At 56.2% G+C, this 25819-nt stretch overlaps 1 protein-coding gene across 1 annotated transcript in view; it reads left to right on the top strand.

Annotated features, from left to right (window-relative positions):
* NID1 (nidogen 1) overlaps window positions 1-25141 on the top strand; it is a 49181-nt gene extending 24040 nt beyond the window's left edge. Inside the window, exons 8-20 of the mRNA XM_054713039.1 lie at window positions 570-815; window positions 1524-1667; window positions 2846-2971; window positions 6978-7127; window positions 9183-9305; window positions 13178-13402; window positions 14809-14981; window positions 16168-16294; window positions 18501-18672; window positions 20161-20318; window positions 21729-21852; window positions 23033-23145; window positions 24251-25141. Coding sequence (XP_054569014.1) covers window positions 570-815; window positions 1524-1667; window positions 2846-2971; window positions 6978-7127; window positions 9183-9305; window positions 13178-13402; window positions 14809-14981; window positions 16168-16294; window positions 18501-18672; window positions 20161-20318; window positions 21729-21852; window positions 23033-23145; window positions 24251-24372 — 2003 coding nt within the window. The 3' untranslated portion in view covers window positions 24373-25141. The remainder of the gene's footprint in view (window positions 1-569; window positions 816-1523; window positions 1668-2845; window positions 2972-6977; window positions 7128-9182; window positions 9306-13177; window positions 13403-14808; window positions 14982-16167; window positions 16295-18500; window positions 18673-20160; window positions 20319-21728; window positions 21853-23032; window positions 23146-24250) is intronic.
* Window positions 25142-25819: the final 678 nt, after the last annotated feature.

The following is a 25819-nucleotide window of genomic DNA, read 5'->3' as shown; positions in this document are numbered from 1 at the left end:
AGGGGAGATCCAGGTAGCAGAAGGAGCCCCCTTTGGAACTAAACGGTGTTGCCCTAGCCGGTGTGGCTCAGTGGATAGAGCACCGGCCTGCAGACCATAGGGTCCCGGGTTTGATTCTGGTCAAGGGCACATACCTTGGTTGCAGGCTTCTCCCCGGCCCGGGCCCTGGTCGGAGGCAGCCATTCGATGTGTCTCTCACATCGATGTTTCTCTCCATCTCTCCCTCTCTCTTCCACTCTCCCTAAAAACCAATGGAAAAGTATTCTTGGGTGAGGATGAACAACAAAAAGGAAGAAATGAACGATCTCATTTGATCCTCCTGCATGTCCTCTACCGGGGATCCAACCTGCAACCCAGGCACGTGCCCTGGACCAGAATCGAACCCAGGACCCTTTAGTCTGCAGGCCGATGCTCTATCCACTGAGCCACACCGCCTCCCCTGCAGTCTCCTCTGGAAGCGGGGTGTCTCCCAGGCCACCGACGGGACGGGTCCGACCCTGGGGGAACCCACCCGCATCCTCACGCCTCCTCCTTTCTCTCCCCACCCGCGTCCCTCCCGCGTCATCCAGTGATCACGTCCTCCTCCACGCGGGAGTACACGGTGACAGGGCCCGAGCGGGACGGCGCGGCCCCCGCGAGCATCCACACGTACCAGTGGCGCCAGACCATCACCTTCGAGGAGTGCGTCCACGACGGGGCCCGGCCGGCCCTGCCCAGCACCCAGCAGCTCTCGGTGGACAGCGTGTTCGTCCTGTACAACCAGGGGGAGCGGATCCTGCGCTTCGCGCTCAGCAACTCCATCGGGCCCGTGCGGGGTGAGACGCCGCTCCCGCCGGCCCTCGTGCGCCTGCGTCTCTCTGTGTGCTCTGGGCATATTCTTGTTTAATGTATTTTTATTCATTTCAGAGAGGAAGCGAGAGGGGGAGAGAGAGAGAGAGAAACATCCATGAGGAGACAGAATCACGGATCGGCTGCCTCCTGCACACCCCACACCTGGGGATGTGCCCGCAATCCAAGGTACATGCCCTTGACCTTGACCAGAATCGAACCTGGGACCCTTCAGTCCACAGGCCGACGCTCTATCCACTGAGCCACACCGGTCAGGGCCTTTTTTTTTTTTTTTTAATGTATTTTTATTAATTTCAGAGAGGGAAAGAGAGAGAAACATCAATGATGAGAGAGAATCACGGATCGGCTGCCTCCTGCACGCCCCCACACTGGGGATCAAGCTTGCAACCCGGGCATGTGCCCTGACCTGGAATCGAACCGTGACCTCCTGGCTCATAGGTTGACACTCAACCACGGAGCCACGCCGGCCAGGCGTGATTTTGTCCATTTCCGGCAAAAGGGCCTTCTGGCCTGTTCTGCGGGGGAAATCTGATGGGGAAGATGCTTCACCAGAGCATCTGCCAGCCGCTTCCCTGTCCCCAGACCACGGTCTCCACCCCGCCTTCCTCTGTCGGGCGGGGGAGGAACCGGCGAGCGTTCCGAGGACTCACCTGTCAGCGTCTCTGTCCTCACAGACGGCTCCCCGGACGCCCTGCAGAACCCCTGCTACCTCGGCACTCACGGGTGCGACACCAACGCGGCCTGCCGGCCCGGCGCCGGGAACCAGTTCGCCTGCGAGTGCTCCATCGGCTTCCGGGGGGACGGACGCACCTGCCACGGTACAACCCTCGGGGAATGGGGCGTGGGGGAGGCCGTGGGGAGCTGTCCGCATCCTGGGGTCCAGACGGCGCGGGCGGGGACGAGGCCCTGCGAGGAGACTGGCATGCCCAGGTGCCCCCTGGCACCGTTAGGGGCACTGCCCCTTCCCGATGCTCTGACTCTAAGCAGCAGAGAAGCCTCTGTGAGGCCGCACCCCGCACAGGTGCAAAGGGGAGCTGAAGCCCGCACTGCATACAGGGGGTGACACCTTAGTAACATCACGTGGCTGTCTTTGGCACAGAACGTCCCCAGGCACGGTGGGGTGAGCCAAAGAGGTTCACCCTCTTTTAGAAAACAGATGTTTATTGATTTCAGAGAGGAAGGGGGAGGGAGAGAGACAGAAACATCAGTGATGAGAAGGAATCGTGGATCGGCTGCCTCCTGCACGCCCCACCCTGGGGATCGAGCCCGAAACCCAGGCCTGTGCCCCTGACCGGGAATGGAACCCTGACCTCCTGGTTCCTAGGTCAGCGCTCGACCACGGAGCCAACGCCGGCCGGGCCAAAGTCGCTTTTTTTGAAACACGCAAATTCCCCGTCCCTAACGCTTCCCGGGGAGGACGGAGCTTGGAAACGCCCCCGTGGCCGCGTTGTTCTGCCGCTTGGACTGAAACTCGCTCTCTGCTCGTTGCTTTGGCCGCCGAGTGGGAGGGAGCCTTGGGGCCCTGCCGTCCGTCCGCACACGGCATCCAGACATCTGGGCTGAGGATCCTGGGAGCTGGCGGCAGGGACAGTGGGAACCAGAATTGTCTTTTTTTTTTTTTTTCTTAATATATTTTTATTGATTTCAGAGAGGAAGGGAGAGGAGAGAGAGAGATATAGAAATATCAATGATGAGAGAGAATCATGGATCGGCTGCCTCCTGCACGACCCCACACTGGGGATCGAGCCCGCAACCCGGGCCTGTGCCCTTGACCGGCATCGAACCGTGACCTCCTGGTTCATAGGTCGATGCTCAACCACTGAGCCACACCGGCCGGGCTGCAGTATATTTTAAAAAAAAACGAACACCCTTTGGGTTGGGGTTTTGCCTGGGTTTAGGTCCCCCCGCAGGCAGCAGTGCTTTCTGCGTTACGTACGCCGTGACGTGCGAGGAGGTTTAACACGAGGCTGCTTCGCGTTTTCCGAACTCTCTGCAGACATCGACGAGTGCTCGGAGCAGCCCTCGGTGTGCGGGAGCCACGGCGTCTGCAATAACCACCCCGGGACCTTCCGCTGCGAGTGTGAGCAGGGGTACCGGTTTTCCGACGAGGGGACGTGCGTGGGTGAGTTCCGTGGGTCTGGGACTTTCAGAATCTTGATGCGTGAGGGGTTCGTTAGTGCTGGTGGAAAGGTGTTGCCACAGGTAACCATCCCGGCCGAGGGGGAAGGCGCTGGGTTCTGGAGTTGGGGTGGGGGTGGGGGGCAGTTTACAAAGCTGAATCTGACTCTGTCCCTTTCCTGCCACTTCCTGGGGGCCACCTGTCCACGGATCAACGCTCTTACTGTTCACCCCAGTAACACCATCGCCTTATCTGTTGGAAGCTTTGTATTACTCTCCGTTCTTACAAAACGATGTTTCACTCTTTTTCTTTTCTTTTTTTTTAAGATTTTAAAAATATATATTTTTATTGATTTCAGAGAGGAAGTGAGAGACATATCAGTGATGAGGGAGAACCATTGATCGGCTGCCTCCTGCACGGCCTCTACTGGGGATCGAGCCCGCAACCTGGGCATGTGCCCTTGACCGGAATCGAACCCGGGACCCTTTAGTCTGCAGGCGGATGCTCTATCCACTGAGCCAAACCGGCTAGGGATCTTTTTTTTTTTTTTTTAACCTGTGCAACATTTATTCAACTCATTATTTAATGAAGATACCAGTAGAACATAAAATTGTTTCAAAAAGACACGTTGGCCCGGCCGGCGTGGCTCAGTGGTTGAGCATCGACCTGTGAACCAGGAGGTCACCGTTCGATTCCCGGTCAGGGCACGTGCCCGGGTTGTAGGCCGGATAGATCCCCAGTGTGGGGCGTGCAGGAGGCAGCCGACCCATGATGCTCTCTCATTATTGACGTTTCTAACTCTCTCTCCCTCTCTCTTCCTCTCTGATATCGATAAAATATATATATATATATAAAAAATAAAAACACAAAACCAAAAAGTCACTCAGAGGAGCTCTTTATAGGCAGCTTCAAAAAGGAAAAGGCATGTCAGCCTCAGAAAGCCTGACAGCCTCGAAGAAGGGTTCTTGGGACACGTGTTTGTCGTTAGCGGCCGTGCCGGGCACCGCGTGTGCTTTTTTCTCACGGAGAAGAAATAGGAAACCCATTCCGCCGAAAGTATTTGCCGAAGGACCCATCTGCCAGGTCGGTCATGCCGCGAGGCCCCTCGGACTGCGGCCCTCAGGGGAGGCCACGGAGACAGAACATCTGAGAAAAAAAAAAAAATCAGGAAGCGAGCCCGATACGGATCATGGGAAGTTAGAGGTTGGGAAACATTTAGAAATGAGGATCCAGGAGCCTTCGGGGCTGGGAAGCCAGAAAGCAAAGCTGGAGGCTGCAGTCAGTCCTGCGTCCGAAGCCAAGGGCTTCAGGGGCCAGCAGGCCTCCGGGCCCTGACAGATAAGCTAGTCAGACGGACTAGACGCAGAGCACAACCTAGGAAGTGGGGGAGCTTTGACCTTCAACTGCACTTGACACCCTTCGCCCACCTGCATTAAAATGAGGCCAGTGCCTCCAGAAACTGATTCTTTTTTTTTTTTAATTAATATCTTTTTATTGATGCCAGAGAGGAAGGGAGAGAGAGAGACAGAAACATCCATGATGAGAGAGAATCATGGATCGGCTGCCTCCTGCACGCCCCACACTGGGGATGGAGCCCACAACCCGGGCATGTGCCCTGACCGGGAACCAAACCCTGACCTTGAGGCTCAACCAACTCAGTCACGCTGGCCGGGCATTCCTCCATTCATCCTTCTCCTTATCCCTTTAAAAGCTATTAAAACAATTAGACTTGTTTTCCCTTAAATCGGTGGCTTTGGGGTTCATGCGGAGGGACCCACCTTGTAGGCACGCGTGTCATGACCTGCTTTGGGCTGACTTCTTCCTGATGGAGGTCTGCCCTTCTATTTGGGGGGCCCATTCTGCTTGGGGGGTTCAATTTTACAAGCCACACGTAGGAACATGGCTTCGCGGCCTTATCCAAGGACATGAGTTCACGCTATGAATGAGGCTAATTGTTGCTCGAGGCGGATGGTGATGATGGTGGTGGCGGGCCAGCCACAAAGGAACAAAGAATTTTTCTGCTTTTCCCCAACTGCTGCACTTTGAACTGTTGGCTCCAAGAATTTAAAGTTCAGAGATTCTTGGATAATTCCAGTCTGGAGGGCAGCGTGCTCAATGGGCCGTATGAACTCAACATTTCTCCCCAATTTAAAACAGACTTCTCTTTTACTGCCTCCCTGACCCATGTCCTTGCCCTTTGCTGTTTACTAAGCCCTAGCCTGCTTTCTGTTTGCTCTGTCTTTTTTTTTTTTTTATAATATATTTTTATTGAGAGGAAGGGAGATGGAGAGAGAGAAACAGCAGTGATGAGAGAGAGTCATGGATCGGCTGCCTCCTGTACATCCCCTGCTGGGGATGGAGCCTGCAACCTGGGCATGTGCCCTGATGGGGAATCGAGCCATGACCTCCTGGTTCATAGGTCCATGCGCAACCTCGGAGCCACGCTCGCCAGACTGTTTTATCCGTCTTGAAGCTCGGATGGGGCTGCCAAGGTCGCAGGGGGAGGTGGGGGCCCGAGGGCTGGAGGGAACAGGCAGTTCTCATAGTTTGAGGATGACCCAACATCTGTGAGTGGAAAGAGGCCAGTCCCCTTTGCACAGAGGGGAGAGTTCAGCTCTGCTAAAGTTACTTCTTTTTCTTTTTTTTAAACTAGAGAACAACAGTTCCTGTGTATTTGGCCTGATTTCCCTCTCTGCTTTTTGAGATGGAGATACAAAGATTACAGTCTAGCCCTGGCTGGTGTGGCTCAGTGGATAGAGCATCAACCTGTGGACCCAAGGGTCCCGGGTTCGATTCCGGTCAAGGGCACATACTTAGGTTGCAGGCTCCTCCCCGGCCCGGGCCCTGGTCGGGGTGCGTGCAGGAGGCAACCAATCGACGTGTTTCTCTCACATCGATGTTTCTCTCCGTCTTTCCCTCTCTCTCCCTCTCTCCCTGAAAATCAATGGGAAAATATCCTCGGGGGAGGATTAACAACAACAACAACAGAAAAGATTACAGTCTAATTGTAATTGATTTTTCATTCCCATTTGGAGCCCAATTTTCTCTCCTTTTGAAATCTTTTCCCCCCATCCCACCTTGCAGCATCCCATTGGGTGAACGGCCGGAAATGGCCGTTCTGGGAGGTCAGGAGCCTTGAGGAAGCACAGCTGGGCACATGGGTGTCCCCTCTGGCGGATCAGGGCTCCCTCCGTGGCTGGTAGACACCCAAGGCTGCCTCCCCCAAAAGCCCATCATCTTTCTCGAACACCTGCTCCCTTCCCTGGACGTCCATGTCCCCTTCCTTGGTGGGAAATGGGTGACCTTGACCTCAGCCTTCATGGTCACTGGCCACCTGCCCAGTGAGCCACCGGTGGAGACCCCGAGCGGACAGAGTCTCAGATCCTCAGCTCCAAACACTCCACCCGCAGGGCCGCCCTGGGACGTGGGGGCCCCTGGGATGTCCCACCTCCACATCCCGGTGAAAGGGACGTGGATGTGGAGAGGGGCCCGGGACGGAGCCCTGGGGGGAAACGAAGGTCAAAAGCCAGGCTGAGTCCAGGCGGCGTGGCCCAGTGGTTGAGCTTCCACCTATGAGCCAGGAGGTCACGGTTCGATTCCCGGTCAAGGGCACATGCACAGGTGGCGGGCTCGATCCCCAGTGTGGGACGTGCAGGGGGCAGCCGATCCATGATTCTCTCTCATCAGCGATGCTTCTCTCTCTCTCTCTCCCTCTCCTCTCCTCTCTGAAATCAATGAAACTATATTTGGAAAAAAGGAAAAGAAAGCCAGGCAGAGTGGCCAACCCAGGGGTCCTTCTGGGAGGCCCGATCGAAGGCCGCGTCCAGGTGGGAGAAGAGAGGAGAGACAGGGGCACCAGCTGAGTGGGGAGAAGGGGGTGAAGCCCATGAGATGCCCGGAGGTCTGGGGTCCGAGGGGACTAACCCACCGGCGTGGGGGGATCTGGGAAGGGCACGGGCACTCCTCGGGGGCCTCCCTTCTGAACGTCGTGTCCACCTTGTGTTTGAAGCTGCCGTGGACGAGCGCCCCATCAACCACTGCGCCACGGGCCTGCACGACTGTGACATCCCCCAGCGGGCCCAGTGCGTCTACACGGGCGGCTCCTCCTACACCTGCTCCTGTCTGCCCGGCTTCTCCGGGGACGGCCGGGCCTGCCAAGGTGCGTGCGTGTGGACTCTGATGTTCTCTCTGTAGAAGCCGGGAGAATGCCCTGCGGCAGGGGTCGGCACACTCATGAGTCCACAGAGCCAACTATCCACAGGACAACGACTGAAATTTCTTTGGAGAGCCACATTTTTTAAACTTAAACTTCTTCTAACGCCACTTCTTCAACATAGACTCGCCCAGGACGTGGTATTTTGTGGAAGAGCCACACTCAAGGGGCCAAAGAGCCGCACGTGGCTCGCAAGCCGCAGTTTGCCGACCACGGCCCTACGGTCGTGATCATATGCGGATGGCCGTCTTACCTCGAGTTTAGTAAGAGTTATTCTTTCGGCTCCGTTGGTAATGTGGGCTCCGTGTTATTTTTATGTAGGCATTTGAACTACTCATTTTGTATTTTATTTATTTTTCGTTAAATATATTTTTAATTGATTTCAGAGAACAAGGAGGAGGGAGAGAGAGAGAGAAGCATCACTGATGAGAGAGAATCATGGATCGGCTGCCTCCTACATGCCCCGCACTGGGGATGGAGCCCAGACCTGATGAGGCATGTGCCCTGACTGGGAATGGAACCGTGACCTCCTGGTTCATAGGTTGATGCTCAACCATTGAGCCACACTGCACGGGCCATGCATTTTCTCTCTGTGGTAGTTTGAACTACGCATTTTCTTTTGGGGGCCGTTCTCCTTGGGGAAAACACTTGTCCTTCCCCTGAGATTTTGTTCTGCCTGACTTGCTCCTTCAGGCAACAATTAGACACTTGCTGTCTGCTAAGAACGGGGCGTGGGGAGGGGCGGATTGTCTGTTTTTTAGGAAAAGAAAAACCACTTTTGAATTCATAGAGCTTCAAGTCCAGCCATTTATTATTTTTAAAATTATTTTTTAAAATATTTTATATATTTTTTTAATTGATTTCAGAGAAGAAGCGAGAGGGAGAGAGAGATAGAAACATCAATGATGAGAGAGTATCATTGATCGGTTGCCTTCTACACGCCCCCTACTGGGGATCGAGCCCACAACCCGGGCCTGTGCCCTGACCCAGGAATTGAACCCGGGACACTCTATCTACTGAGCCACACCGGCTAGGGCAAGATGACTTCACTTTACACCACAAAGTATTTCTGGAAAGTCCAAGCTTTTCCCAGATAGATTATAATCTCAGAGAGACTGCCTCTTCATTACTCACCATGTGAATTTCCTCTAGTCGCTGAGGGTTTCCGTCCAGCAGTCGGTAATTTGTCTGCACACCCGTAGGCATTTTTGAAGCTCGCATTTATGATGAAAGAAGCGTTTTATTTTTTATTATTTTTTTTAATAATTCATTATTGTTGAAAGTATTACATAAGTCTCCTTTTCCCCTCCCATTGGCCCCTTCCATCCCCCCCCTCCCCAGGCCCTCAGCACCCACTGTCCGTGCCCACGGGTTATGCACATGTGCATACAAGGTCTTTGGTTGATCACCTCCCACCCACCCACCCTCCCCCGCCTTCCCTCCAAGATTCCGCACTCTGTTCCAAGCGGAGAAGAAGCAGTTTATAATACAAAAGAATCCTCCCTTTTTTCCATTTCTTAGGAAAAGGGAAACAACACATTTGTAAATGCACAAGATAGAAATTGGGGCCCTGGCTGGTGTGGCTCAGTGGATAGAGCATCAGCCTGCGGACTGAAGGGCCCCAGGTTCGATTCTGGCCAAGGGCATATGCCTGGGTTGTGGGCTCCATCCCCAGTAGGGGGCGTGCAGGAGGCAGCTGATCAATGATTCTCTCTCATCATGGATATTTCCATCTATCCCTCTCTCCCTCTCCCTTCCTCTCTAAAATCAATAAAAATAATTTAAAGAAAAAGAAATTGGGGACTTGTTTTGATAACTACTGTGATAATTAATGTTGAGTGAGTGATTGTTGTGATCGTTAACGCTGAGTGATTGTTTCGATCGTTAACGTTCAGTGTCCCCAGAGCAGAAGCAGGGCCCCCGTAGTGTTGAGCTAGTGGCTAAGGTGATTGTGTAAACCACGGATTCCGGAGGGAACGTTGTCCTGGGGCTGTTTTGCAGACGTGGATGAATGCCACCCGAGCCGATGCCACCCCGATGCCTTCTGCTACAACACCCCGGGCTCCTTCTCGTGCCAGTGCAAGCCTGGGTACCGGGGCGACGGCTTCCGCTGCGTGCCTGGAGGTGAGGTGTCGGGACGCCGGGAGTCGGTAGGCCAGTGCCCTGTCCCTGAGACCTGAGTACAGGGCCCCGGGAGGGGAGGGGACGTGGGAATGGGTGAGCTCCACGCGGGTCCTGAGGGTCCTTGAGGTAGAACAGAGCGTGGCCGCCGTGAACAGGCATGCAGGCTGCGCACTGCTCAACCGCGGGGTCACCGAAGGTGGACCAGGACTCCTGGCAGCCTGGAGTCTGGTCGTCCTGGCAACCGGAGCAAGCAGTGCAGGGGAGAGCGGGTCTGTAGCAGTCAGGGTTCGCAGAGAAACAGAAACAGTAACAGTTGCGGGGGGGGGGTGTGTGTGCAAATATGTACATTCACATTAAAGAGAGGCAGTGTAGCCCTAACCGGTTTGGCTCAGTGGATGGAGCATCGGCCTGCGGACTGAAAGGTCCCAGGTTCGATTCCGGTCAAGGGCATGTACCTTGGTTGCGGGCACATCCTCAGTAGGAGGTGTGCAGGAGGCAGCTGAATTGATGTTTCTCTCATTGATGTTTCTAACTCTCTATCCCTTTCCCTCTCCATTCCTCTCTGTAAAAAATCAATAAAAATTTTATTTTTTTTTAAAAAGAGAGATGCCGTGTAAGAAATTGGCTCACACGATCAGATGAACGTTGACATTTTGACAAATAATACTGCGTGTCGCTGGTCTGCATTGTTTTCCGCTGAGGACAGTGGTCAGCAAACTACTCCTCATGGGACTAATCCCACCCACCTCCTGTTTTTGTAAATAGAGTTTTATTGGAACACAGCTGTGTCCGTCGGTTTGTGTACAGTCTGTGGCCCCCTTACCCACGTGCGTGTCCAAGGAGAGGTCCGTTTGTGGCAGAATCTATAAACGCCTGCAAAGCCTGAAATATTTGCCACCTGGCCGGAGGTTTGCCGACCCCTGGCGTAGAGGGACCCGGGCGGGGCACCCTTTTGTGCCTGAAGCGATGGGTGAAGGCTGGAGTGTTACCCGTAGACTCCCATAGGCAAGTCACTCAGAGAGGAGCGGAGACATTCTAGCAGCTGTTAAAAACGACTAGCATTCAGCCCTGGCCAGTTTGGCTCAGTGGATAGAGCATCAGCCTGTGGACTGAAGGGTCCCGGGTTCGATTCCGGTCAAGGGCACGTATCTCGGTTGCAGGCTCGATCCCTAGCCCTGGTCAGGGCACATGTGGGAGGCAACCCATCAATGTGCCTCTCTCACATCTCTCTCTCTCTCTCTCCATCCTTTCCTTCCACTCTCTCTACAACAGTCAATAGAAAAATATCCTTGGGTGAGGATTAACAAAAACAAAATATTTTTTAAAAACCATCAAAAAACAAACCATTATCATTGCACCTTGAAGAATGGCGGAGCGGGCGGGGGGTGGAGCGGGGGCGGGGGGGGCGAGTAGAGACTAACATTCATCACTTCCTGAGGTTTCCTTCCCATCTCCAGTTCAAAAGGAAGTAGGTGCTTTGATTTCTGTTTTGTTGTTTGAAGCCTGACGCCTTGTCCCCTTCGTTAAGGCTCTGCTGACGGAACCCACGAACCAGGCCTGCAGGCTGGCATCTAAGGATAAAGCCGGGCCGGCTGCTTGCTGGGGCTGTTCACACAGTTAATCCTGTTCTTTTCCAGGGATAGAGAGTTAGAAATATCAATGAGAGAAAGTCAGCATCCGGCCGTGTCCCCCGAGAGAGAATGTGCGCCGGAGACAGAGCTTTGTCTGTAACCGAAAACCATCTGAATGCCTGTCAGCGGGAGGGACGGGCAGATGAGCTTGGGTACCATTCAGACGGTGGAATAATACACAGCCGTTAGAATGGGTGAACTGGAATGAATGGGGAAATCTCAAAAACACGTTGAGCGGAAGCAAGTCCCGAAGGGGTGTATGCGGCGAGGTCCCGTTGGTGTACACAGGACCCTGTAAGGAAATACACCTGCGTGTGGGCTGATGTCCCCGTTTTCTTTTTTTTTTAAATATATTTTATTGATTTTTTACAGAGAGGAAGGGAGAGGGATAGAGAGTTAGAAACATTGATGAGAGAGAAACATCGATCAGCTGCCTCTTGCACACCCCCTACTGGGGATGTGCCCGCAACCAAGGTACATGCCCTTGACCGGATTCGAACCTGGGACCCTTGAGTCCGCAGGCCGACGCTCTATCCACTGAGCCAAACCGGTTTCGGCTGTCCCCGTTTTCTTTGAACGGGATGGAACGAAGCAAAACAAGAAGATGTCAGGGCAGGTCGAGAACGTGGAGTAGGAACAGGTATCGGGTTATGAAACGATGCTTGTACATATGCTTGTGCAAGTGCGTGGAAGCGTGAGTGCAAGACATGTCTCAGCAGACGGGCGTGCAGGACTGAACGTACACCCTTGCGCAGACATGTCACGGTGCATGTGTGTGCGGGACTGAACGTTCCATCCGTGTGCAGACACGTCACAGTGCACGTGTGTGAGGGACCGAATGTCCCATCTCTGTGTAGACACAGCATGGTGCGTGTGCGTGCAGGACTGAAAGTCCCATCCATGTGCAGACACGTCACGGTGCACATAGGCACATCACGGTTAAATGAGTGCAGCATTGAGCATGCACCTTGTGCAGACAGGTCCGGGTGGACTCGGCGGCCGGTCTCCCGCCGTGCAGAACCCGCTCTGCCCTGCCGGGCCCTGGGCCTGAGTGTCCCGGGCCCTGACTGTCCTGCTGGGCCCCTCAGACTCAGGCATTTCCTGTGGGGTCTGAGCTGCCCCATTCAGAGGCCCCGCTTCGTGCCAAACCCGAGGGCGTCACTACAGGGAGACACGCACGTGGGTGAGGGGCCCTGCCTGCGACTTTGGTCCCCAGAGCCCAGACCCAATGTGCGTGGGTGGCAAGAAGCTTGAATGATAATAATAAAAAGACACGTAAGCGGCTCTGAGCTTTGCCAATAATAGCCCAACTCACCCTTTCTTTGTGTCCGGCTTCTCCAGCGGCTGGAGACAGCCGGGGCTGGAGGTCGTGTTTTGCCAGGGCCTTTGGAATAGCAGGGTCCTAGCGAAGGGCTAGATATTAGTGACGTAAGAATGAGCTTTTCCCTTTTTTAACAATAATATCCTTTCAGGGATTTCTAACTACTTTGTAACCGCGTGACGTAAGCTGGTGATAAAAGCAGCTATTAAAAGTCAAATAAACGTAAAACAAATGTCAGTGCTGTCCATCAGCTCGTGCGGGGACACACGGACTGTGGTGCAGCTCCTGATAGACTGTTATTCAGCCCCAGAGAGGAAGGAAGTGCTGATAACCGGGCTACGTCTTTTTTTTATTTTTAATACTAGAGGCCCGGTGCACGAAATTCGTTCACAGGTAGGGTCCCTAGGCCTGGCCAGCGATCAGGGCTGATCGGGGCCTTCTGGCTGCCAGCCAGGGCCTTCCTTCGTTGCGCGCCGCCCCCTGGTGGTCAGCGCACGTCAGAGCGAGCAGTCGAACTCCCGAGGAGGCAATTTGCATATTAGCCTTTTATTATATAGGATTTTTTTTTTAATTGATTACAGAGAGGAAGGAAGTGCTGATGACAGGGCTTCGTCTTTTTATTTTATATATATACATATATATATTTTATTGATTACAGAGAGGAAGAGAGAGATAGAAACATCATTGATGAGAAAGAATCATGAATCGAACCGTGACCTCCTGGTTCATAGGTCCACCCTCAACCACTGAGCCATGCCGGCTGGGCGGGATGATTTAAATTTTTAAAAACGAGTAAAACACAACCCAGTGGTGACCAGGCAGCTCGGCGGTTCTGAGTTGGGAGCGGGGACTCGCGCTGCACGGCGGGATCCCCGGTGACGCCACAGCTGACGTGTCCCCTGCGCTTGTCTCCCCGACAGAAGCAGAGAAAACGCGCTGCCAGCTCCAGCGAGAACACATCCTCGGGGCGGCGGGGGTGGGGGACCAGCGCCCTCTGCCCCCGGGGATGTTCGTCCCCGAGTGCGACGAGCAGGGGCACTACGTGCCCACCCAGTGCCACGGCAGCACCGGCTACTGCTGGTGCGTGGACCGCGACGGCCGTGAGCTGGAGGGCACCAGGACCAGGCCCGGGATGAGGCCCCCCTGTAAGTTGGGGGTGGCGCGTGCTGGGGCTTGGGGGTCATAAAGGCCTGAGGACCAGGGTCCCCAGCGCCTGTGAGCATCGTTGGGGGGCCCTGCTGAAGACCCGGCGGGTGCTTTCTGCTGCCCTGAATCCTGAAAGCTCCCCTGGCTTGAACCCCATTCCCTCCCTCCTCTCCTCCCCTCTGCACCCCTCTTCTCTGTCTCCCTTGGCATTCCCACGTCTCTCTCTCTCTCCGCTTCTCCTCTTGGCAAATGGCTCGTGGCCCGCTGCAGCCCTGCTGTGGTTGGTATCAGAGAGGGCACGTGTCCCGTAGGTGAGCCCCCTGCGGCGGGCAGCCTGGCATTGCAGGGATGGCAGGAACCCCGGGGCCCTGCCCACTCCGGTGGCAGGAAGGCCTCCACCCGGGGACACGGCTCCTGCCCGCTTGTGCCCGGGGCCCTTTAGATCCGAGGTCCCTTAGGACGCAGAGAGCGTCCGAGGTTTCTGCAGCTGGTTCTGCGGCAGCCGTGGCCATGGGACCCGGGTTTCCCGACACCCGTTCCCTGCCCCCTACCCTGCGGCACAGGCTGCCTGGGGGGAGCCAGGGAGCCGAGGCCACGGCAAGGCCAGCAGTGAGGAGACAAGGCTGAACCCCAGACAGTCGGCCCCGGGCGTCCTGAGCTCTGGGGAGCCCAGAGGGCCGCGTTGCTGCTGTGGGTCTGGGCACGGAGGCGAGGCCACGGGGCCAGTGTCTACCTCACAGAGCTCAGCGGCCTGGGGCAGGGCCTCAGGGTGGCCGTGTGCCGCTGTTTGGGTCACTGTGGCCACAGCCAAAGCCGGCGTGCACAGTGAGGCACCTTCTATCTCTAGTAAACTGAGGGGAGGGGGGCGAGGTCTTCGGTCACTAGACCTTTAGTGTTTCACTCAGCCCGGCATGTCTTCTTCACCAGCGCCCTTTGAGGTCTTTTTGTTCCCGCGCTTTCCGATAAAAAACGGTCATTGTGTGCCTGTGGTCTGTGGTGCCACGAAGGTGACCTGGCATGTGGGTGTGTGTGCAGGTGTGTGTGCATGGGTGTGTGCAGGTGTGTGTGCGTGGAGGTGTTTGTGTGTGGACGTGTGCAGGTGTGTGTGCAGGTGTGCGTGCAGGTGTGTGTGCATGGGGGTGTGCAGGTGTGTGTGCGTGGAGGTGGACGTGTGCAGGTGTATGTGCAGGTCTGTGTGCACATGCCTGTACAGGTGTGTATGCAGGTGTGTGTGCACAGGCATGTGCAGGGGCGTGTACAGGTGTGTGTGCAGGTGTATGTGCAGGTGTGTGTGCACGGGCGTGTGCAGGTGTGCATGGGTGTGTGCAGGTGTGTGTGCACGGACGTGTGTAGGCGTGCATCCCTGCCGCACTCAGCCTCGCTCATGGACCTCTCCTGCCCCCAGGTCTGAGTACGGTGGCTCCCCCGATTCACCCCGGACCCTCGGTTCCTCCCGCCGTGATCCCTCTGCCCCCCGGGACCCACTTGCTCTTTGCCCAGACGGGGAAGATAGAGCGCCTCCCGCTGGAGGGCAGCACCATGAAGAAGACGGAGGCCAAGGCGCTGCTGCACGCCCCGGTGAGTGCTGGCGCGTCGCCCCCGAGGACGCGGGGTGACCTGGAGGACCCCGCGGGGCGTGGCCAGCCCACCGCTCGGAGGAGCCCGCCCGCCCGCCCGGCCGCGCACCGGCTTCCTGGCTCCTCGTCCAGTTTGTTGCGTCGACTTGTCCGTGCGTGCGTCTGCATCAGGCGTGTGCCTTCCCACCGGGGACACAAACCCGTGCGGCCGGTTTGTGCAGGTGCCCGGTCCGCAGTGGGGTCCCAGCACGGGGCTGGGCGCTCACGGTGTCGGCTCACGCGTGTGAGTGGTGGAGGCGTTCCCCTGGGCCTCCTGGAACAGGCCCGGGGTCACTGCCCTCCCTGGGTGGCCGCCAGCACACCCTCCGGTGGGAACAGGTTAGTTCTCTGGGAAAGTCCTCTTCCCCCAAGACCAAGACCAAGGGCAGAGGCCGCGTGTCCCTGCGGCTCCGAAAAGCAGAAGGTGAGGTGGGAGGGTGCTGACGCACAGGGTGTATAGCCACCGTGTCCTTCGTATTTATCTCTTTATCACCACTTGGACCATTTTTTAAAAATGATTTTTATTGATTTTTATTTTTTTTTTTTTTTGGAGAGAGAGGAAGGGAGAGGGGTAGAGAGATGGAAACATTGATGAGAGAGAAACATCATCCATCAGCTGCCTCCTGCACACCCCACCCTGGGGATCAAGCCTGCAACCCAGGCATGTGCCCTGACTGGGAATTGAACCGTGACCTCCTGGTTCATAGGTTGACCCTCAACCACTGAACCACACCAGCAGGGGAAGAACTCAATAGTATGTTTAAGAATCAGCCAAAACCGGTTTGGCTCAGTGGATAGAGCGTCTGCCTGCGGACTGAAGGGTCCCCGGTTCGATTCCTGGTCAGGGCGCATGCCCAAGTAGCAGGCTTGATTCCCCGGTAGGGGGTGTGCAGGAGGCAGCCGGTCCATGGTTCTCTCTCATCATTCATGTTTTTCTCTCTCTCTCTCCATCTCCCTTCCTCCCTGAAATCATTAAAAATATATTTAAAAAAATAATAATAACCCCTACAACTCAATAAGACACGTTTAAAAATAGACCCGCGTCTTGCGGACACTTTGTAACGCAAGAGCACGTGACAGGACCCCACCGTCACGGGCCCCTCGGGTGCTGGTGGGTGGACCCCTCTGACCCGGGTCTGCGCTTCCAGGATAAAGTCATCATCGGCCTGGCCTTCGACTGCGTGGACAAGATGGTCTACTGGACCGACATCAGCGAGCCTTCCATCGGGAGAGCCAGCCTGCACGGCGGGGAGCCGACCACCATCATTCGACAAGGTGGGCGTTCTTCCTTCTGGGTGTGGCTTCTGGCAACGGTTAAACGAAATTCCTTAACTCGCAGATGCCGATGTAGACAAGGGACTGTATGCGTTGTCAAGGCTGTCTTACATGGTTGTGTTTTACCAACATTGAACACAATTGGCCCGGCCCGCGTGGCTCAGTGGTTGAGTGTTGACCTGTGAACCAGGCGGTCACGGTTCGATTCCCGGTCAGGACACATGCCCAGGTTGCAGGCTCGATTCCCCAGTGTGGGGTGTGCAGGAGACAGCCGATCCATGATTCTCTCTCATCATGGATGTTTCTCTCTCTCTCTCTCCTTCTCCCTTCTTCTCTGAAATCAACAAAAACATATATTTTTTAAAAGTGATGATTACAGCCCTAACTGGTTTGGCTCAGTGGATAGAGCGTCGGCCTGTGGACTCAAGGGTCCCAGGTTCGATTCCGGTCAAGGGCATGTACCTTGGTTGCGGGCACATCCCCAGTGGGGAGTGTGCAGGAGGCAGCTGATCGATGTCTCTCTCTCATCGATGTTTCTGGCTCTCTGTCCCTCTCCCTTCCTCTCTGTAAAAAAATCAATAAAATATATATTTTTAAAAATGATGATTACCACAAAAATGCAACGACTCTAAAAGTCTCTGTACCGGGGAGGGCAGCTGACTCCCAGATACTTTCAGTCCAGGGACGCGGTCCGGCTGGTGGTGCCTGCTGTGTAAGACCCTCTCGCTTCCTCCGCAGAAGGCTCAACTCAAAGACGGGCCTTTATTTTTATTTTTATAATATATTTTATTGATTTTTTTTACAGAGAGGAAGGGAGAGGGATAGAGAGTTAGAAACATCGATGAGAGGGAAACATCGATCAGCTGCCTCCTGCACACCCCCCACTGGGGATGTGCCCGCAACCAAGGTACATGCCCTTGACCGGAATCGAACCCGGGACCCCCCCAGTCCGCAGGCCGACGCTCTATCCACTGAGCCCAACGGGTCAGGCTCAAAGACGGGCCTTGAAGAGCTACGCGCTCCTGAGGAGTTCTCTTTACTTGGGGCCCAGTGTCGCTCTCCCAGGTTCCCGTTGAACGTTTCCCTCCTAATGGCGGTTCCGGGGGCCCCTCTGCCTGTGGGACAGCCCCCGGGGCACGTTCCCTTCTCTGGCTCCCTCCGCAGCGAGGCTGCCCGGGAATCCAGCTGAGGCCGAGATGGATGAGCTCCTTAAACAACACGTGCTCGTTCTCCTGGCGGCTTGGTTTAAGGAACAGAAGTTGGAAGGCGTCCTTCTGCATCCTGTCTCTCTCTCTCTCTCTTAAACATGTGGCTGTTCTCTGTGATGTGACTTCAAAACCCAGCGGGAGGGGGCAGGTCACCGCTGCTATTTCCTGTTGCCCCTGGGACTGGGGATCCGCCAAGAACGCAGCGAGCCGCCCCGGCCAGAAGCCCCCTGTGCGAACCGGAAACCAGAATGTGATCTCCACGGAGCAAGGGAGTGGGTCTCTTTATTTCAAGAGAGAGAAAGGCACTCGCTGAAGTCTGCGTTGGGGGTCCCGGTCGGCACCTCCCTAGAGAGTGAGCGTGGCGGCGGCTTCTCTTCTTTTTCTTTTTTAAAACATATTTTTATTGGTTTCAGAGAGGAAGGGAGAAGGAGAGGGAGATGGAAACATCCATGATGAGAGCATCATGGATCGGCTGCCTCCTGCACGCCCCACACTGGGGACTGAGCCTGCAACCCGGGCCTGTGCCCTCGACCGGGAATCGAACCCTGACCTCCTGGTTCCTAGGTCAGTGCTTAGCCGCTGAGCCACGCCGGCCGGGCCCGTCTTCCTTTAGACCTACGTCTGGTCCCACAGCCTGGAAAACCCTCGTCAGGATCTTGCCTGACAGACTCCTGTTGGTCCTTCAGGAGCCGGCGTCGCGCCTGTCACCTCCCTTGGGAATCCTGGCCTGGTCTCCCCAGCCGAGTCCCTCCCCACGCTCCCCAGGAACCCAGGACGCTGGCCCCGTTGGCTGTGGGCTCCCTGTTGGTGGGGCCAAAGCTTCGGGCCTGGATGCCCACCCAGGGAACGCGAGGCATTTATTACCGTGTTGCACGTCACATTCCTGCTTGTTGTCTCCACGTGCAAGGATCGGACGCGTGGGAAACAGCCCCACGGGGGGCCAGGAGCCCCGATGCCCACTGCTTCCCCAGTCAGACGTGCCCCGCCTTCGCCCCCAGGTCTCGGAAGCCCCGAAGGCATCGCCGTGGACCATCTGGGCCGCAACCTCTTCTGGACGGACTCCCGCCTGGACCGCATAGAAGTGGCGAAGCTGGACGGCACCCAGCGCCGGGTGCTGTTCGACACGGACCTGGTGAACCCCAGAGGCATCGCGACGGACGCCGTGAGAGGGTAGCGTGTGCCCGTCTGCGTGTGCGTCTGCTTTGCTCGCGTCTGTCCTTCGGGGTGCCCTCCGCGCGGGGCTCCGAGGCCAGCCCGCTCTCCCGCGATGCACGCCTCCAGCTGGTGGCGATGGGTGTCCACGGGGAAACGCCAGCGCCCGTGACAGTCGTGGATCTGGTACCACGTCCCACTTTCCGATCTTTTTTTTTTTTTTTAACATATTTCAGAGGAAGGGAGAGGGAGAGAGAGAGAGAAACATCAATGAGGAGAGAGAATCATGGATGGGCTGCCTCCTGCATGCCCCCCACTAGGGCTCGAGCCCGCAACCCAGGCAAGTGCCCTGACCGGGACTCGAACCGTGACCTCCTGGTTCATAGGTCGACACTCAACCACTGAGCCACGCAGGCCGGACGCACGCTCCGATCTTTTACCGAGCCTTTGTAAGCCGGGTGTTTCCACGTGGGTTGCATGCAGATCAGCAGCTGAGTTGTCTGAACCTCAGAGGAGCGTCCGGTAGAAATGTCCCCGTGGGGTCCCTCCCGATGGCCTCGCCAGCGCCTCGGTGCTCTCTGTCCCTGTCCCTGTTGCGGCTCTGAGCCCGACACACCAGGCCCCGGGCTCCCGGCCACTGGCCACACGTCACGCGGTTCTGTGCTCCGCGCCCGGGGTCTGCTGCGCCCCCCGAGGTGGGAGCGTGCGGGACTCCCGTGCGTGTATGCGGGTGTGGGTGTTCTGTGTTGTTTTCCTCTTGTAACGGTTTTGAGATGTTTAAGGGAAGCGAGATCAGTATTCACAGAACAGCCAACTCAAGTGAAGAACGGAAGGAAAGTCGTCTCCTTAGCTCCAGTCCTTTCAGCCACTCCCCATTTTCTTTCTTTGTTTTTCTTTTTAATATATTTTATTGATTTATTTACAGAGAGGAAGGGAGAGGGATAGAGAGTTAGAAACATCGATGAGAGAGAAACATCGATCAGCTGCCTCCTGCACACCCCCCTACTGGGGATGTGCCCGCAACCAAGGTACATGCCCTTGACCGGAATCGAACCTGGGACCCTTGAGTCCTCAGGCCGACACTCTATCCACTGAGCCAAACCGGTTAGGGCGCCACTCCCCATTTTTATGTCTGCCACTGTCCTGTGTGTGTGTGTGTGTGTGTGTGTGTGTGTTTTAAATATAGACTTTTATTGACTTCAGAGATGGGAGAAAGAGGAACATCCATGATGAGAGAGAATCATTGAGCAGCTGCCTCCTGCATCCCCCACACTGTGGACTGAGCCTGCCACCTGGGCATGGAGCCCGCCACATGGGCATGTGCCCTGACCGGGAATCGAACCTTGACCTCCTGGGTCGTAGGTCGACATTCGACCGCTGAGCCCCGCCGGCCGGGCCCGTCTGCACTGTCCTCATCAGAGGCTCTTTCTAAGTGGGTTCCATGGAACGTTCTCTCGTGCCTCTCCCTCACGTCTCTTCCTCGCCCCCCTCCGTGCCCCCCCTCAGGAACCTCTACTGGACGGACTGGAACCGGGACAGCCCCAAGATCGAGACCTCCTACCTGGACGGCACCCACCGCAGGGTCCTCGTGCACGACGACCTGGGCCTGCCCAACGGGCTGACCTTCGACGCCTACTCGTCGCAGCTCTGCTGGGTGGATGCAGGTGAGGCCTGGGCGGGGGCGGGGGGCCCACCGTGAGCCGGCCCGTCGGGGCATCCAGAGGATCTGTCCCGGGAAGAGGGCGTGAGAGGACTTCTTCTTTTCCTGCACACAAATAGCTGCATTTTCTTGCTCGAAAAGTCATGGTTTCTCGGGGCCTGGCGCTGTCTGGGGAGGCATTTCCATCACTGAAGTCGGGGGTCAGCAAACTCTAGCCCGTGGCGTCCAGCCTGCCCCCCCGCTCGGGAGTCACCCGGGACCTGGGATCGTGACATTTTATTTTATTATTTTTTAAAAATATATTTTATTGATTTTTTACAGAGAGGAAGGGAGAGGGATAGAGAGTTAGAAACATCGATGAGAGAGAAACATCCATCTGCTGCCTTCTGCACACCCCCTACTGGGGATGTGCCCGCAACCAAGGTACATGCCCTTGACCGGGATTGAACCTGGGACCTTTCAGTCCGCAGGCTGACGCTCTATCCACTGAGCCACACCGGTCAGGGCGGATCGTGACATTTTAAATGGTTACGTAATTGCCCACTCGTGTCCTTGATGTTGCCTCTTGGCCCATGGAACCTAAAATTCAATCTGGCCCTTTAAGAGATCTGGTATCTGTTCATCAGGTCACAGCGTACAAACCTGTAGCTCCCTCTGCGCCATGGGCCAGGGCCGGACGTGGAGCCTCAGGAGAGAAAGCCATGCCCTCCTGCCCTGGGCCCTGCCCGGGCTGACCTGGGGATCCCTCGGGCGCGGGCTGTGGGCAGCAACGCCCGTCACCGCCCGTCTCTGTTGAGAACTGCTCTGGAGCAGGCTGCCCGGTGCCGCGGGGGAGCCGGGGCTACGTCTTGCACTTGGGGCGCACGAGGGGTGAGGTGCCCACGGTTATGGGGACGCACCTCAGTCGCCACGTGGGCACCGGCCTGAGGCTTGCACAGCTGCTGCCCTGTTGTTTGCAGGCCCTGAATTCAAGGGGGGTCTGGGCGGGGGGGACGTGAGCGAGAGCTAGGAGGTGGCCCGTTCCTCCTGAGCCCCTGCTCCGGGCACAGGCTCTGCTCTGCTCACACTGCCCCGCAGAGCCCGGCGTGGGTGCCCCGCCGGGGGATGCTGACCGACCAGGGCGAGAGGGGCTGAAGGGCCTGCTCTGCAGGTCTGAGGAGCACCCCCGTGCATTCTGTGGGACCCACCCTGAGAGGGCTCCACTCTCCCGGGCTGGGTCAGGCTCGCCAGAGCGAGGCTCTGCTCTTGGGGGTCAGCTCGGCTTTGGGGGGGGGCTACGCGCGGCTGTTCAGGGCTCGGCTCGGCTCTTGAGAGCTGGGGCCTGGCGGGTCCTCTCGCCCCCTCTCCTTGCTCGGTGACACCGAGGGGCCCTTTCCTGGGCGGGGACCACCAAGGACTTGTTCTCGCTCCCCAGGCACCGGCCGGGCCGAGTGCCTCCGGCCCGAGCAGCCCGCCCGTCGCCGGGTCCTCGAAGGGCTCCAGTACCCTTTCTCGGTGACCAGCTTCGGGAAGCACCTGTATTACACGGACTGGAAGACGTGAGTCAGCGGCCGGCCTGGCCACCCTCCCCCTCCCTCGGGGCGGCCAAGCCCTGCCCTTCTGCCCCCGGGCCTGACCTCCGGCCTCCGAGATCCCCCGAGATCCCCCCCCACCCACCCACTGGCTGGCCGCCTGGAGGCCAGGAGACGGCGAGGCTCCTGGGAGAGCAGGCACCGTGGGTCCCATGGGCGCAGCAGGGTGGGCGGCGGCCTCCAGTCCGTCCCCTGGGGCTTGCTGAGCCCTGAGCACCCCTGCTCTTCCCCCGGAGCTGGCCTGGGGGTCCCTCGGCTGGTGGGCCCCCTGCCCACTCCGTGCCCCCACTCCCCACTTCCTCATTGTTCTCAAGCTGCATGTGCCACCGGCCCTCGACCTCCCCTCCCGGCAAAGAGGAGGTGAAGCCGAGCAAGCACTGTGGCTGGGCCGTGTGCATAGAGAGCAGGTTTCCTAGCTGAGAGTGGGTGCCGGAGGGGAACCCCAGTTTTTAATGTATTTTTATTGATTTCAGAGAGGAAGGGAGAGGGAGAGAGAGATAGAAGCATCCATGATGAGAGAGAATCATCGGTCGGCTGCCTCCTGCATGCCCCTCCTGGGGATCGAGCCATAACCCCGGCATGTGCCCTTGACCGGAACCGAACCCAGGGCCCTTCAGTCTGCAGGCCAACGCTCTATCCACCGAGCCACATAGGCTAGGGCTCTGTCCCTTTTTAAGAAGACAGGGAAGCCCAGCCAGCGTGGCTCAGTGGTTGAGTATTGACCTGTGAACCAGGAAGTCACGATTCTATTCTGGTCAGGGCACATGCCTGAGTGGGGGGCGTACAGGAGGCAGCGGATCCATGGTTCTCCCTCATCATGGACATTTCTATCTCTCTCTCTCCCTCCCTCTCTGAAATCAATAAAAGCATATATATATATACATATATATATATGTATGTATATGTACATATATATATGTATATATGTATGTGTGTGTGTGTGTGTGTGTGTGTGTGTGTGTGTATGACAGGGAAATGCCGGCTTGACCACCCCCGTGGAGGAAGGGCTGGCTAGAGGGCAAGGCCAGGGGATCTGTGTACGCTCCACAGACTCCAGCGTCTCCCCAAAATCACGGGAGAGGCCGCTCTGCCAAAAAAAGTGGGAGCCGTCGGATGTGTGTTACCTTCCGCCTCTGGGTTCTTGTAGGAATTCGGTGGCTGCCGTGGATGTCGCTGTTGCCAAGGAGACGGACACCTTCCACCCCCACAAACAGACCCGGCTGTACGGCATCACCACCGCCCTGTCTCAGTGTCCCCAAGGTAACCCACCTGGGCTCCCCGGGGGCGCCCACCCACGCTCAGCCTGTGCCCTGATCGCCCGGTGGGTGGGGCGTAGCCCCCCTGTGCAGGGTCTGCCTTCCTTGTGGCTGAGCCAGAGGAGTAGGACGTGGCCTGAAGGGACCAGGGGAGGAAGAGCACCGGGTCTGGGGCTGGGTCCAGGAGTGGCCGCCTTCTAGAAGGTTCCAACCGGGAGTGTCAGTGCTGGGAGCTCTGCTGCTTTGAACGTCCATTTATTCAGCCGAACAGCCATGGCCATAATGAATAATAAAAATAATTACAGACACGGAGGGGGCACTTCCGGCGAGCTGGGTGCTTTGCACAGATTGGCTCCCTCCGCATCCCGAGTAGTTTTTGTTCATTCGTTCATTCAATCCTCACAGCAATGCAGTGAGGTAGCTACAATTATTATGTTCATTTGAAACTATTTTTATTGATTTCTGAGAGAGGCGGAGAGAGAGAGAGAGAGAGAGAGAGAGAAACATCCATGATGAGAGAGATCATGGATCGGCTGCCTCCTGCACGTCCCAGCCTGAGGATCAAGCCCGCAACCCGGGCCTGTGCCCTGACCGGGAATCAAACCGTGACCTCCTGGTTCATAGGTTCATGCTCAACCACTGAGCCACACCAGCTGGGCTATTACGCCCATTTTATAAATAAGGAAGCTGAAGCCACTTGCCCAGAGTCGCACGGCTGACCGTGGCAGAACCAGAGGCATCGAGGCAGCCCGGCCCTGGAGTCGGTGCTGCCTCTTCAAGACCCCTCCCCCGGACGGACTCTCGTCCCTGCCTCCCTCCTCTCCCCAGTCAGGTGCAAAGCCACGTGGGCCAGCTAGGTAGAGGGTACTTTGTGTTTTACAATCCCAACTCCGTGTTGTAATCAGAGCAAGTCTGCTCTCCCTGAGGCCCGCATGGCGCCCCGGGGTCAGGAATCGGGCTTCCGGACTCTCTGGCAGAAACAGCCAGGAGCTGAGCTTAGCTGAGTGCCTGGAACAGCCCCCTCCCCGCCCCCCCTTGAGCCCCGGAGCCCCCACAGGCGTGGCCTCCCTGTGCTTAGAGGCTGTCGAGCTGATTTCTGCCTCCTCCAGGTCACAACTACTGCTCCGTGAACAACGGTGGCTGCACCCACCTCTGCTTGGCCACCCCAGGAAGCAGGACCTGCCGTTGCCCTGACAACACCCTGGGAGTTGACTGTATCGAGCGGAAATGAAGACAAGAGTGCCTTGTTTCCTCACCGAGTGTTTCGCAGCAGCACCCTGCCGCAAAGGGTCCAGGCTGGAAACTGTCTGACCTGGTGGCTGAGTGGCCGCTAGCCTGAGCCTTAACAACGTTCCCCTCACCATTCCCCCAAAACATAAGCCCTGAGCTTCTGGAATGGGGAAGTTCCTACCCCTACACAGAGAGAGGACCCCCCTGCCTCCCCCTGCAAACCCTTAGACAAATGAATACAGCCCCGAGGGAGGGTTGTATGTGTTCCCTAACTTAGCACCCTAGTGGTGAGCAGACCCTCCCAGGCCTGAGCCATCCCCTGTGGCCTTACGAGCTCAACCACACGCTGACACACCCACTACTTTGTCAGCGCCTCTATGCCTGCCAAGGCTGCGGCCCATTGGAACCTAAATCAGGAGAGAGCCTTACCCTGAATAATTGGAGTTTGTTTTCAGAGGCAAGTTTCCTCCCCCACTCCCCAAGAATCACCGCGTTTGGGGAACACATAGGTTGTTTAGATAGCCCGACTCATACATTAGTTTCACCTTCTTTTTTATATTTATCATTCATTCTATATCAAGCCGTCTATATCAAATGTCTGTCATGATTTTGTATAATTTTTATAAGTGTTTTTTAAATGGTAAATTCTTGAACTGTGGAAACCATTGAAGGTGCTTATTAACTGTTCCCCCAGTTTATACAAGTGTTGGATGATTCCTTGAGTTTACAGCTATATAAATAGTAGTGTAGGTAATAAAAACATTTTTTGGTAATAAGTCTTTCTCTGTCTTGCTTGAATGAAGACATGAATGTCAGGAGGTTGATTCACGATGGAAAGACAACGGTGTGATAATTTGCGACCCTGGAGTTACAGGGGCAGTTTGTTTCCCAGGCGAGTCCACAGAAGACTGAGGGGCGTGGGGTTGACTTAAACACGAACTCAGCCACACACCACCCTGTTGTTAATCCTCACCCGAGGATATTCCTCCATTGATTTTTAGGGAGAGTGGAAGAGAGAAGGAAAGACAGAAACATCGATGTGAGAGAAACACATTGACTGGTTGCCTCCTGCACAAGCCCTGACCAGGGCCCAGGCCGGGGAGGAGCCTGCAAGCAAGGTACCCTTGACTGGCATCGAACCCGGGACCCTGTGGTCCACAGGCCGATGCTCTATCCACTGAGCCACACCAGCTAGGGCCACACCACCCTTTTGGACATTGTGTTCATTTTTTAGAAAATGTCCATTTTCTGATTCTGCAGAAAAGAGTCACTCCTACCTCTTTAAACCACAATGGTAGATGTGAAGCCACTGTGGCGTCTGGGTTCCGCTGGACATATTTGTAAGGGTGATGTCATAGCCTTATTATTTTAAAAAATATTTTCATTGATTCCAGAGAGGAAGGGAGAGGGAGAGAGAGAAACATCCATGATGAGAGAGAATCATGGAC

The sequence above is a fragment of the Eptesicus fuscus genome, chromosome 24 (genome assembly GCF_027574615.1).
Source record: "Eptesicus fuscus isolate TK198812 chromosome 24, DD_ASM_mEF_20220401, whole genome shotgun sequence".
Lineage (NCBI taxonomy): Eukaryota > Metazoa > Chordata > Mammalia > Chiroptera > Vespertilionidae > Eptesicus > Eptesicus fuscus.
This window is presented reverse-complemented; position numbering and strand designations above follow the sequence as displayed.